The following is a 12,278-nucleotide window of genomic DNA, read 5'->3' on the forward strand; positions in this document are numbered from 1 at the left end:
TCTTTGCAAAACATTTATTGCAGAACAATGTATTTACATGGAGAAAGGCACGATGAGAACTATCCAGGAACGATGGCGGTTCTGTAACGGCGGTTCTGCTCCTCAGAGCTACAAGCACTTCCTGTAAACTAATCAGACATTTCAGTCCAGAAGATGGAGGGCATGAAGGAGGAATCGGTACAATCAGAACATCACACACGTTTGCTTAAACCGGTTCAGAACCCATCACGGGTCTGCTGGGTTTTCTGTTCTGATCCGAACAGGAGTCTGAGGCGCCCCCTAGTGCACGCCGCAGCATCAACAGACAGACACGAGGATGGTGGGTGTCATCATTGGTCAGCCTGCTGGAGAACCGTCTACATTGGACACCCGGTTCTGATCCAGGTTTTCCTTCAGAAAGTTGCTGCCGTTTAGACAAACCTGCTCCTGTTTTGAACCTATGATCAAAAAACTGCAGAACCCCACCAGAACTAAACCCATTAAAGACTCAGATGGATCTTCTGCATTTTTCTTCTCTGGAGCTCCAGGTTCCAGAGAACCTTCGGCCTCTTCATCCTCACCTTCAGCACATCTGTGGTCCAAACGTCTGCGGGTTCCTGAACCGGCAGAACTCTGCCTGGACCCCAAACACCCCCTCCGTTCACTAAGCCAGAACATTCAGGAGCTTCTGGGACAACAGAACCTCTTCATTTGGACTTTAACGATTAACATGACCTCGCACATCGTCAGAGGATCCAGAGTCCAACCGTCAAGATGACCAATGACACCCTCAGCCCATCAGGGAGGGCGGAGCCTCTTTCAGCCTTCCGCCACAGAACTCAGCAAACCCGTTTGGTTTGATCAACATTCCCATCGTCTGCTGTGCAAAGCTGCAGATCCCAGCGCGGGACAGATCCCAGCGCGGGACAGATCCCAGCGCGGGACAGATCCCAGCGCGGGACAGATCCCAGCGCGGGACAGATCCCAGCGCGGGACAGATCCCAGCAGGGAACAGATCCCAGCGTGGGACAGATCCCAGCGTGGGACAGATCCCAGCAGGGAACAGATCCCAGCAAGGAACAGATCCCAGCGTGGGACAGATCCCAGCACGGGACAGATCCCAGCAGGTAACAGATCCCAGCACGGGACAGATCCCAGCAAGGAACAGATCCCAGCGTGGGACAGATCCCAGCGCGGGACAGATCCCAGCAGGGAACAGATCCCAGCGTGGGACAGATCCCAGCGCGGGACAGATCCCAGCGGGGAACAGATCCCAGCGTGGGACAGATCCCAGCGCGGGACAGATCCCAGCAGGGAACAGATCCCAGCAAGGAGCAGATCCCAGCAGGTAACAGATCCCAGCACGGGACAGATCCCAGCAAGGAACAGATCCCAGCGCAGGACAGATCCCAGCGGGGAACAGATCCCAGGGCTAGACGCCACTGAACGGATCCATTCAGGAATCCTGGTTCATTCTCAGAATCTTTCGTTTGGATCGGTTTCATTGCGAGTGAGATTAATGAGGTTCCTTAAATAACATTCTATATGATCCGTACGGTTACTCTGTTGGCCACAGATCTACACATTAAGGTTCCCTAAAGGTTCTAGTCTGCGCGTTCTCCTTGGTTTGTCCAGAGGCAGTCGGCTCCTCTGAGCTCCTTTTCTCTTCTAGAATCACATCAGAGGAACTTAGAAGATGACTGAATTACTTAAAGAGTAACAACAACAACCACCACCTGATTCGGAGGTAAGCAGAAATCAAACTTTAGCTGCTGCTGGTTCATCATCATCATCAGGATGAAGCTTTAATACTGCCGGCTTTGGGGAATTCGGCTGCTGAGCGACACATTACAGCAACTCCAGAACCTCCAGAGGTTTGCAGGAACGTCCGGCACTTTTCTTGGCGGCGCAGGTCAGAGGTCAGTGTGTTTCTATGGCGACGAGCTGAGGAGCTCCTGCCTGCGGCGCATGATCTCCACGAACTCGGCACGGTCGGCCGCAGCCTGAGGATGGAGAGCGTTAGAAAACAGCCAATGACGTGAGGGGGGAGGAGCTTGATGGAGCTCAGTGGGCGCCGCCTTCGTCAAAAGACTCCACCCCAGAGTCACAGGTGCTGGCTGCCAGTTTCTCCTGCCGCCTCCTCATGATCTCCTGCAGCTCAGAGCCTGAACTCTCCTGGAGGCGCAGATGTCCGAGGAAGGATGGAGAGAAACACAGAGGAGGTTAGAGGAGGACGCAGCCATGCAGGTGTGGTCTGAGGAGACTCCCAGGAGGCCTCAGGAGTGGCCCTGCAGGTGGGCGTGGCTTCCCTACAGGCCCACAGCCACCCTCAGCTCGTTTAGCCAACTGAAGTCTGCTGAACCCGTCAGATGGGGGCGGAGCTCCACCTGCTCAGGTGCAGCAGAGACAGTATGCAGCTAGGCATGCTAATGCTAACACCATCTCTGTGAAAGGAACTGGAACCTGATTGGTTCTTCAGTGAGGGGAGGCTTTGGAGCAGCTGAATCTGAGCTGAACAGATCGGCGCTCCGGCGTGGGGTAAGTGAGGGAGCACAGACGTGCTGCTCCTGCAGGCGGAGTCACGCCACAGCGCCTGAGAGTCTCCTCTGGACCAGCAAGCCTCCTCTCATGCAGCGGAGCGTCTCTGAAAACCAGAAGAGCTCACGGAGAGTCAGCATTTGGCAGCAGCAGCCGGGGTTCAGAGGTGAACAGTGCGTAAGCCCGGCCCGAGTCCTCCGCCGAGCCTGGAGGAGGACTCCACCAAACCTGAAGAAGTCCTCAGTGATGGCCGCTGAGAGCTAAAAACAGCAGGAAAACATCTACAGCTGGAGCCAGCAGGCATGCTGGGAAACCAAAGGACCAGGATCCTCCTGGTTGCACAAACCTCTGCGGTTCCGCTTTGGCCCTTGGACCCCCTTCAGACCAGGTTTTAGCTAAGCGGGTCGACCCGTTTCTGAAACTGGTGCATCGGTTTGGGTGGAGCTCCAACCATCATTGAAATGGTTGGAGCTCCACCCAAACCCACAGTAAACACACCCCACAGGCTAAAAGGTTCTGCTGGTTCTGCAGGTTCTCCTCCAACAGCTGAGTTTGGTCTGTGAGCTTCTTCAGATCTTCAACCATAAAATCAGAATCCAGGAAAGAATTATTTTGTTTAACGGAGCAGAAAATCTCCCTGAAAGTCACCTCGGTCCTTCGTCATGTGACCCTGGTTTCAATGACGGAGGTCAAAGGTCACCTGCAGGTCTTCAGCAGTTCTTCTCCAGAGCTGGGATATTTTGGGACTTTCAACCCAAAGGTCCAGGTTTTGGATAGAACTCTCCAGAACCTTGAAATGCCTCTCACACAGATGCTTTTTGGTTGCCATGGCGATGTGTTTGGGATGCTTGTCCTCCTAGAAGGTCCATTCACGTTTCATCCTTAATGTTTCACTGATGAAAGAAGGTTCTGGTCCAGAATCTCTCCGTACATGGATCCATTCATGCTTTCCTTCATACGGATCAGTCGTCCAGACCATGATGTTTCCGCCCCCGTGCTTCAGTGTGTGTGAGGTGTTTCTACCAAAGAGTTCTCCCGTCCTCCTCCAGATGGTTTCTGGAGAACCTCAGACGGTTCTGGACAGAAGAACGTCAGGTCTGTGAGGACCAGAACTCTGGTTTGTAGAGAAATCTTTCTTTTCTGCTCCGTTAAACAAAGAAATTCTTTACAATCAAACTTCCTGGATTCTGTGTTTACTGCTGAAGTTCTGAAGAACCTCACAGACTCAGAACCTGCAGAACCTGTGACTGATGAAAACTGTTTGAGTCTAAAGTGAAGCGAGCGCTCTGTGGAAACCAGGTTCTGACCCGGTTCAGGAGAACAAAAACAAAGGAGAGAATCCTCATGAGGGACACAAATCCAGAAGAAGAAGGTTCCTAACGGATCAGGAACGGCAGAACCCATGAGGTCCAGAGGAATTCAGAAATCTGTGCAACCAGCTACAGGTCAGGAGGTTCAGATCCGATCCGGGGTTAAGGTGCCGCCAGCGAGCCGCCATACTCACCAACAGTACAGTACATGTACTCGAGTACTCTAGTATCATCACTTCTACACAGTTATGGTAACAAATCTACGGGGCAGCAGAACCTTCTTCAGAACATCTACATCCTGGTCTCCACGGGGGGGGGGGGGGGGGGGGGGGGGGGGGGGGGCTTACTGCACGGCCACAGCAGCAGGTCAGCCAGGAGATGCCTTCAACTGCTTCTACACTAGAACAAGTGGAGCTTCCTTCTGTGGGCCAGAACCAGAACCTTCAGAACAAAAAAATCGAGTTCTTTGTTTCACCAAGAATAATTATTTTTCTGAACAGAATCAATTCAGGACTCTGGTTCTGGAGAATCTGAAGTGAATCCGTTTAAAGATCTTAACACCCAGAACGTCGGCTGGAGGGCGGTGACTCGGTTCCGGCGCCAAACGTTCTCTGGGAATCAGGAGGTTTGGGCTGTTCGAGGATAAACAGAGGACAAGCGGGACACGGGTCCAGTAGAGACGAGGTGCTGGCCTCTCTGGCAGGAGGAACCGGGTCAGAACCTTAGCTTTGAAGGGACGGTTGGTACCTGGATGTGGACTGATTAAACAAAGTCACGTTCTTCCCGTGAAGCTGGGTTCAAACCCCAACAGATCACCAAAGAACGTGTGTCAGTCCAACACATCCGGACCTGGAGCTCTCAAAGACCCGTCAAACCCAGAACAGAACCACAGTCCCACCTACAAAGCTCCGCCTCCACATTCTTCATTACCTGACCATCGTGGTCAGAAGGTTGGAACGTTCCTCACCAACGGTTTACCGAGAACGCCGAGGTCATTCTGTCAGCGCCGGACGTTGACACGCCGTCGAGACTCACTCGAGATGACGCCACTAGAGACGTCTGGGCCGCAGAAGGAAGCGTGGAGCGTTTGGATGAGACACGGTACCTTAATGAATGTGGTTACAGTCAGAAGATCAAAGGAGGGTCAGAAGAAGACCTGCAGGTGGGAACAGAACCACACACCAGACCTTGGCAGGGTTGGGGGACAGAGAGCTTTGAAATACACGAAACCCTCCAGAAGCCAAGAGTAGCTCCTCCCACCTGAAACCCCCCCCCGCTGCCCACAGCATGAGAGCTGCTGGGAGGTGAGTCCCCAAGAAGGGGCGTTTTCATTTGATTTGTTAGGATGAGGCTCTCTTGCTCCCCCTGGAGGACAAATGAGGAACGTTACAGAAAAGCTTCTCAGCTTAAAGAGAAATCTGAAAAAGCTGAGTCATGGAAACTGGACTTCCAATTTAGGAAACGTTTGGCCTCTAAGCACGACTCCTCGTCAGATCAAAGAGAACCTTCACCCACACCCTGATGGAGCTTTGATTCCAGGTTCTGACAGAAATGTTTTTCAATCTTTATCGCCATAATCGTCGTCAGTTTGGACGCATCGCTCAGAGCCGCACAGATGACTGAAGGTCATGTGACCTCCTCTCCGCAGCGACACTCACCTCCAGCGCCGCCTTCTGCACGGTGACCTGGCTAAAGACTCGCGCGCCGTCGTCAGGACAAACCGTCTTCAGCTCCTCCTTGTTCAGGGAGAATAGCTGGGCGCCGGTCAGCACGCCAAGGCTGCTGATGGTTCTGCACAGAGACCGCAGTCAGGAACCGGCGCCGACCAGGACGAACCGGAGGTTCTGGGGCGTGTATCCAACTCACACTGGGCTGAAGCCTTTGGCCTCCAGCCAGGCTCGGACTTCGTCCGGAGATGAGTCGTAGGTGATGCTGAAGGCCGACATGCTGCTGCTACGGGACGGCGCCGCCAACTTCTTCTGGGTGCTGCGACCCAAAGTCAGCCTGTGCACCAGCTCGTCCTGCACCTCCTCCATGTTGGACTTCCTCCCTACAAGAAACGAGGAGCTTTTTCAAACAAACCTTTCTGAACCGGGTCAGAAACGTCTCCAGAACCTCATCCACCCCCCCATCCCCCCAACCATCCATCCATATTTCTTTAAGAGTCTTGGGGTTGCTGGAGCCTATCTCAGCTACTACGATCACATGTATCCACTCTTGACACAGAAAGAACTGTGATGGGATTTGAACCTGGATCTTCTCACAGTGAGGTGGGAGTGCCGACCACTACACCACTGTGTTACAGAGAAAACGATTGCTGAAGTTTCCCGTTTTGAAAAAGGCGTCTGTCTGCATTCAGACTCACGGCCGGCGGGTTTCTGCTCGCTCTGCTCCCTCGTGGCGGCGGCGCCCGCCTCGCTGGAGGCGCTGCTGTTGTGGCGGCTGTGGCTTTTGAGGGGCGGCCTGGTGGGCTCAGCGTTCGGAGGGGGCAGGGGCGGCGTGGGGATCCTGGTGGGGGCGAGAGGCGGTGGTGTGGGGATCGGGGGCACTGGGGAGGGTGCAGGGAGGGGGTCAGTCCTGGTGGTCTGTTTCTGCAAAACAAAGGCTTGTTGTCAGACAGTTTCCATGACAACCAGGCATTGGTAAAATCCTTGTAATCACTGTGACCTTTGACCTTTTATGGCCTTCCAGTGCCCTCTGATCCTGTGAATCTCATTAAATAAAATTCATACACCTTGAAAGAGGACCAGTCTGCAGGGAAGGGGTGGGGCTAAACTTTGACTCCGCCTCCTGATAGCAGCTACTGTGCATGGGGGCGGGACTTCAAATTGGTTTAAGTTTCTGTAAGATTATTGACTGATTTCTAAAAATGGATTTAAAATGTGTTCAAACTGTAAAGTTTATTTTATTACATATAAAAATGTATCGTAGAAAAGCGGTGGGCGTGGCCTCATTTTTCTGCATACGTACTCATGTTAATGTTTGTAGTATTAGTACTCTGGCTTTTAGACATGAATTTGGTTGCCGTGGCAAACAGAGCTTTCTGGCCAATCACAGGCCTGTAGTTGGGGGGGGGGAGTCAGAGGAAACCAACTCTCCTCTTTTGCAGTAAGAGGTTTCCATGGTGACAGACTTTGGGGCGGAGTCATCATTAATGTGAACCTTTTTTCTTCTATCTTCAAATGAAGGCTTTGATGGGGCGGGGCATATCAGTCACAGGAAGTGAAACAGGAAGTGGGTGGAGCCTGAGACAGCGGTGAGACAAACAAAAGTCTTTACCTCGTTCAACTCTCCCAGTAACTGCTGCTGACGTGAGATGAAACACATGATGGTGAAGAAATGCAGAAAATGGTCGGGTCACTGCAAACTAACTACTGACACGCCCACAGCAGCGGACAGGACGCTCTACCACAGCCACTCCTCTCTTGTCAAGCTATTAGGAAGGCTGGAGGGGAGGTCTCCAGCCCTGTTCCTCGTGAGCTCCTGATCAGGTGTGTTCTGCCAATCAGGAATCAGCTGTATGGCAGTGACTCACGGGGAGCGGGGGCGGAGACAGCCACACTTCCAGTAACACCTTTCTGCCAGCAGGGGGGGCTGCTGAGCAGAGAAACATTATCTTATCCATTTATTCCCTTCAACTGGATGATGTATATCAGTGCAGGAACCCGCCCCCTCTGCTGCCCCCTGCAGGCAGTCCGGTGAAAGACAGCAAAGCTAGAGACACTGCAGGACAGAAGCCCCCCAGCCCGCTGTCCTACCTTAAACAGCTCAAACTCCTTCTTTGGCATCATGAGCTTCAGTTCAGAGAAACGAGAGGAGCGCAGGTGAGACGCGTGGGGGGCGGAGGGATGGAGGCGTGGTGGGAGGGGCCTCTACCTGGATGGTGTGGCTGTAGATGGGCTCTCCCCGGCTGTCCACCGCTCTGGTGACCTCCAGGATGTTGTTTGGCACGTAGCCGCTGGCTCCGAAGCCGTTCCGAACCTTCCACCACTGCTTCCTGTCATCCAGAACCTGAAAGACAAAGCTCAGGGATTTAACTCTGTGCCATGCTGAAGTACAAAGTAGAGCTCCGCCCCAAAAGTGACATCACTCCCTTTGACATCTTTGGATAAACTCGATCACTTTATTTTTTAATCACAGCTAGAAAAACAGTCGAAATGACCCTAAAAAAGAAAAATAAGATTTAACAGCAGCGGGTCGGGTCGTCCTGTAGCTCCGTTTGGAAACCGCCGGTTCCGCTCCAAGCTTCCTCCTGGACCGGGGTTCCAACAGGAGAAACTGATCCTCTGAACTGAGGTTCCAGACCGGGAGAAGCCCACAGAGGGCTTCCAGAACCAGTAGAGGGTCCGAAAAGACCCTGACCGGCTTGGGGGGGGGCACAAACTCCACCACTTTCATTTACCCGAAAACTCTCAGAACCGTCGAGTTCTGATGCCACAGAAACGAGGAAACAGGAAGAGTTGAAATCTGTCTGCTGGAACAGGTTCTCAAATTCACAGAGAGCAGATCAGTTCAGGTGGAACCGCGGGTTCTGGCCAGCTTTACCTCCAGGATCTCGTCTTTCAGAACCGTCAGCTCCGTGTTGTTTCTCGCCACAAAGTCATACTTGGACTTGGCAAAGAGTTTTGGTGGAACTCTGCTGTCGGCGTCCAAACTTCTGTAAGACAAGGCGAGAGGCGTGATGAGGGCGGCGGGACGAAGACGCAGATTCAGGAACCAGATAGAGGAAGAACTGGACTCAGCCCGGAGAAAGGAACCAGTGCAGCGTCACACGCCAGAGAACGCCAGGCAGAAGGTCCAAACCAAGACCGGGTTTGGTGGAAGAGGAACCAGATCGGGTTTCAGGCCCAGGTGAGTCCAGAAGAACACAGGAAAGTTCTGCTCATCAGTTTAGACTTTTCAGCAGTAGTTTGTTTGTAAAACTGACCAAAACTAAAAAACAGTTTAGAAAAAAGCTGAAATCTTTGTTTGTGACTGAAACCAAAACCGTTTCTGCTGAAACCGTCAGAGTTTCTGCAGCAGTTTTCCTGCTGAAACGTACAAACTGATGGGAGTTCAGCAGCGCAGCGCTGGGACCGGTTCTCCAGGGCGTCATGTGACCCGGGAGTTACCGGTCGACACGGCTGACGGCGTGTTTGAAGGCGGTCAAGGCCGTGCCCTGATCCAGGATCTGCAAGCGTTTGTGGGAGGAGCCAGAGAGGGCGTACCCGTCAGCTGGAGGGAACATCTGCAGCGCCGCCTGCGACACACGGGACAGTCATGTGACACCGCGCACCTTAACATGGTAGAAACGGTCCGACTTGCCGGTTCCACCACACCTGAGCGTCTTCGCGTCTTTGGACGTCCGCCGCAACGATGGTCTCTGCCAGCTGGGTCAGGTCCTGCTCTCGACTCGCAGACGCCAACGGCAGTGCAGGAGGTTCCCAACCGTCACGAAAACGCAGCTCGCAGGCCGGGAAGAACTGATCCTTTGGCCACTCCAGCCTGCACACACGGAGAGAACATTGGAGAACACAGAGAGAACACAGAGAAAACATGGGAGAACACGGGAGAACACAGAGAGAACACAGAGAAAACATGGGAGAACACGGGAGAACACGGAGAGAACATGGTAGAACACGGGAGAACATGAAGAGAACACAGGGAGAACATGAAGAGAACACAGAGAGCACAAGGGATAACACGGGGAGAACATGGAGAGAATGTGGGGAGAACATGGAGAGAACATGGGGAGAACATGAAGAGAACACAGGGAGAACATGAAGAGAACACGGGGAGAACATGGAGAGAAAACGGAGAGAACATGGAGAGAACACGGAGAGAACATGGAGAGAACATGGAGGGAACACGGGGAAAACATGGAAGGAACACGGGGAGAACATGGAGGGAACATGGAGAGAACATGGAGGGAACACGGGGAGAACATAGAGAGAACATGGGGAAAACACGGAGAGAACATGGGGAGAACATGGAGAGAACACGGGGAGAACATGGAGAGAATATGAAGAGAACACAGGGAGAACATGGGAAAACACGGGAAGAACATGGAGAGGACACGGGGAGAACATGGAGGGAACATGGAGGGAACACAGGGAAAACATGGAGGGGACACGGGGAGAACATGGAGGGAACATGGAGGGAACACAGGGAGAACATGGAGAGAACATGGAGGGAACATGGAGAGAACATGGAGGGGACACGGGGAGAACATGGAGGGAACACAGGGAGAACATGGAGAGAACATGGAGGGAACATGGAGAGAACACAGGGAAAACATGGAGGGGACACGGGGAGAACATGGAGGAAACACGGGGAGAACATGGAGGGAACATGGAGGGGACACGGGGAGAACATGGAGGAAACATGGAGGAAACACGGGGAGAACATGGAGGGAACATGGAGGGGACACGGGGAGAACATGGAGGAAACATGGAGGAAACACGGGGAGAACATGGAGGGAACATGGAGGGGACACGGGGAGAACATGGAGGAAACATGGAGGAAACACGGGGAGAACATGGAGGGAACATGGAGGGGACACGGGGAGAACATGGAGGAAACATGGAGGAAACACGGGGAGAACATGGAGGGAACATGGAGAGAACACAGGGAAAACATGGAGGGGACACGGGGAGAACATGGAGGAAACACGGGGAGAACATGGAGGGAACATGGAGGGGACACGGGGAGAACATGGAGGAAACATGGAGGAAACACGGGGAGAACATGGAGGGAACATGGAGGGGACACGGGGAGAACATGGAGGAAACATGGAGGGGACACGGGGAGAACATGGAGGAAACATGGAGGGGACACGGGGAGAACATGGAGGGAACATGGAGGGGACACGGGGAGAACATGGAGGAAACACAGCATGAGAACATGACTGGACAGGTTCAGAAAGGATCCACCAACAAACAGGAGAACCTGGGCCCATGGAGAACCTGGCAGGAGCAGAACCAGAACCTCACCTGCTCTTGGTCCATCCGTCTCCCAGAGTCACCCACAGGTGGCGCTCCTCCGGCGTTCCTGAGGCGTGGAGGAAGTCGATGGCGTCTCTGGTGAGCAGTGGAACCACGACGCTGCGAGCCAGATCCACGCCTCCAGAGGCCTGGATCACCTGAGGAGGAGGAGGAGGGGGAGGAGGAGGAGGAGGGGGAGGAGCTGCTCTTCAGCACGGATCTCAGTGACGTGGAACTCCACCTGCAGAACGCTGTGACTCACCATTCGGAGAGGAGAGAACAGGAAGTGAACCAGGTCCACGGCGCTCGGGTTCTGGATCTGATCCTTCAGCTTCCCCTGCAGGTCAGAGAACAGCAGAAGGTTCTGAAGGTTCCACTGTGACAGGAACCAGAGGCAGAGGGGCGGAGCTGCAGGTACCAGCTGGTTGAAGGCGTGTTTGAACTTCTGCAGACAGTCCACAAACTCCTCTTCATCGGGAGTCTTGGAGCGCAGCGTCAGGACGCCCTCTGGTGGACAGAGAACGGATGACATGTTTCCATGACGACGGAACGCTTCACTGGAGCTCCTCCTCTTCTAAAGAGGTCATTTCTGCTCACTTCTACTGAACTCTTTGACCTCTGGGTTCTCAAACATGAGAACATTTGAAGCTAAAACATTCAAATCATTTTATTTTCACTCTTTTATTTTATATAATAAACCCTTATTTTGAAAGAACCTCTGGCTGCCTGTCTTCCTGTTTATAGAGCGGGTCCAGCCCGGGTTTTTAACGATGGAATTTGTCCTTTGTTCTGATTGGCCGGCCATCACAGGCGGTTCTGCTGGACCTCAGGTTTAGACCCGACATCACCTGGGTGTGGGACTCGGATTCTGGTGGAGTTCTGCATGGGAGCAGCGGTCCAAATGTGACGCTCGCTGCTCCCATGCGGGTTTGAGGCAGAGCTGGAATCAGAACCGCGGCTGGCGGGTCAACATGTCGGGCTCTTTGGGCGGTAGCGGTTCCGAGCTCTGGTGAGGCCTCACCTCCCGGACCTTTCTTCTTCCCCTTCTTGGCCTTCTTCCTCTTGGAGAGCTCGCTCGCCGCCTCCGCCGCCTTCTGGAGTTTGGTGACGAAGAACTCGATGTCGTCCAGGATGTGGTTCAGGATTTGCTGTGAAACAACCAAACGGATAAACCCCCCTGTCCTCCAACGTTCTGACCCGGCGGACCACGAACCGGGTCCACCTGGGATCAGCGGCAGACTCACCACTTCCCGGTCCACTCGCAGCGCTGACACGTCCGCCGCCGAGCCGTCCGGCAGCAGCCCGTCATCTAAACGCCACGGAGACAGGCGTCAGTCATGGAGCGTATGGCGGTTCTACTGAGGGTTCTGGTGGAGATGCTAACAGAACCTCATTAAGTCTATGCGCTCTGTTGGTTCTAGTTCTGCACGATTACAAAGGAGGAACTTTCAAAGTAACAGAAACGAGTCATGTGACCAAAGTACAGGAA

General features: G+C 53.5%; 1 protein-coding gene across 26 annotated transcripts in view; it reads right to left on the minus strand.

Annotated features, from left to right (window-relative positions):
* eps8a (EGFR pathway substrate 8a, signaling adaptor) overlaps window positions 1–12,278 on the minus strand; it is a 24,209-nt gene continuing 11,931 nt past the window's right edge. For 11 of the 26 annotated variants that reach the window (XM_078942081.1, XM_078942074.1, XM_078942080.1 and 8 more), the window contains 15 exons: window positions 12,034–12,098; window positions 11,811–11,937; window positions 11,208–11,296; window positions 11,052–11,126; window positions 10,799–10,947; window positions 9,146–9,311; window positions 8,939–9,066; window positions 8,373–8,484; window positions 7,704–7,838; window positions 7,586–7,621; window positions 7,107–7,130; window positions 6,193–6,418; window positions 5,694–5,877; window positions 5,486–5,618; window positions 1–2,154 (listed from right to left, as the gene is read on the minus strand). In XM_078942081.1, the coding sequence (XP_078798207.1) occupies window positions 2,044–2,154; window positions 5,486–5,618; window positions 5,694–5,877; window positions 6,193–6,418; window positions 7,107–7,130; window positions 7,586–7,621; window positions 7,704–7,838; window positions 8,373–8,484; window positions 8,939–9,066; window positions 9,146–9,311; window positions 10,799–10,947; window positions 11,052–11,126; window positions 11,208–11,296; window positions 11,811–11,937; window positions 12,034–12,098 (1,760 nt within the window). In that variant the 3' untranslated portion in view covers window positions 1–2,043. Of the gene's footprint in view, window positions 2,155–4,932; window positions 4,984–5,485; window positions 5,619–5,693; window positions 5,878–6,192; window positions 6,419–7,106; window positions 7,131–7,585; window positions 7,622–7,703; window positions 7,839–8,372; window positions 8,485–8,938; window positions 9,067–9,145; window positions 9,312–10,798; window positions 10,948–11,051; window positions 11,127–11,207; window positions 11,297–11,810; window positions 11,938–12,033; window positions 12,099–12,278 lie in introns of all 26 variants that reach the window. The other 15 variants (XM_078942086.1, XM_078942084.1, XM_023952661.2 and 12 more) reach the window with 6 other exon arrangements.

This window comes from Oryzias latipes, chromosome 23, assembly GCF_053564925.1.
Source record: "Oryzias latipes strain Hd-rR chromosome 23, Olatipes_Hd-rR_3.1".
Classification (NCBI taxonomy): domain Eukaryota; kingdom Metazoa; phylum Chordata; class Actinopteri; order Beloniformes; family Adrianichthyidae; genus Oryzias; species Oryzias latipes.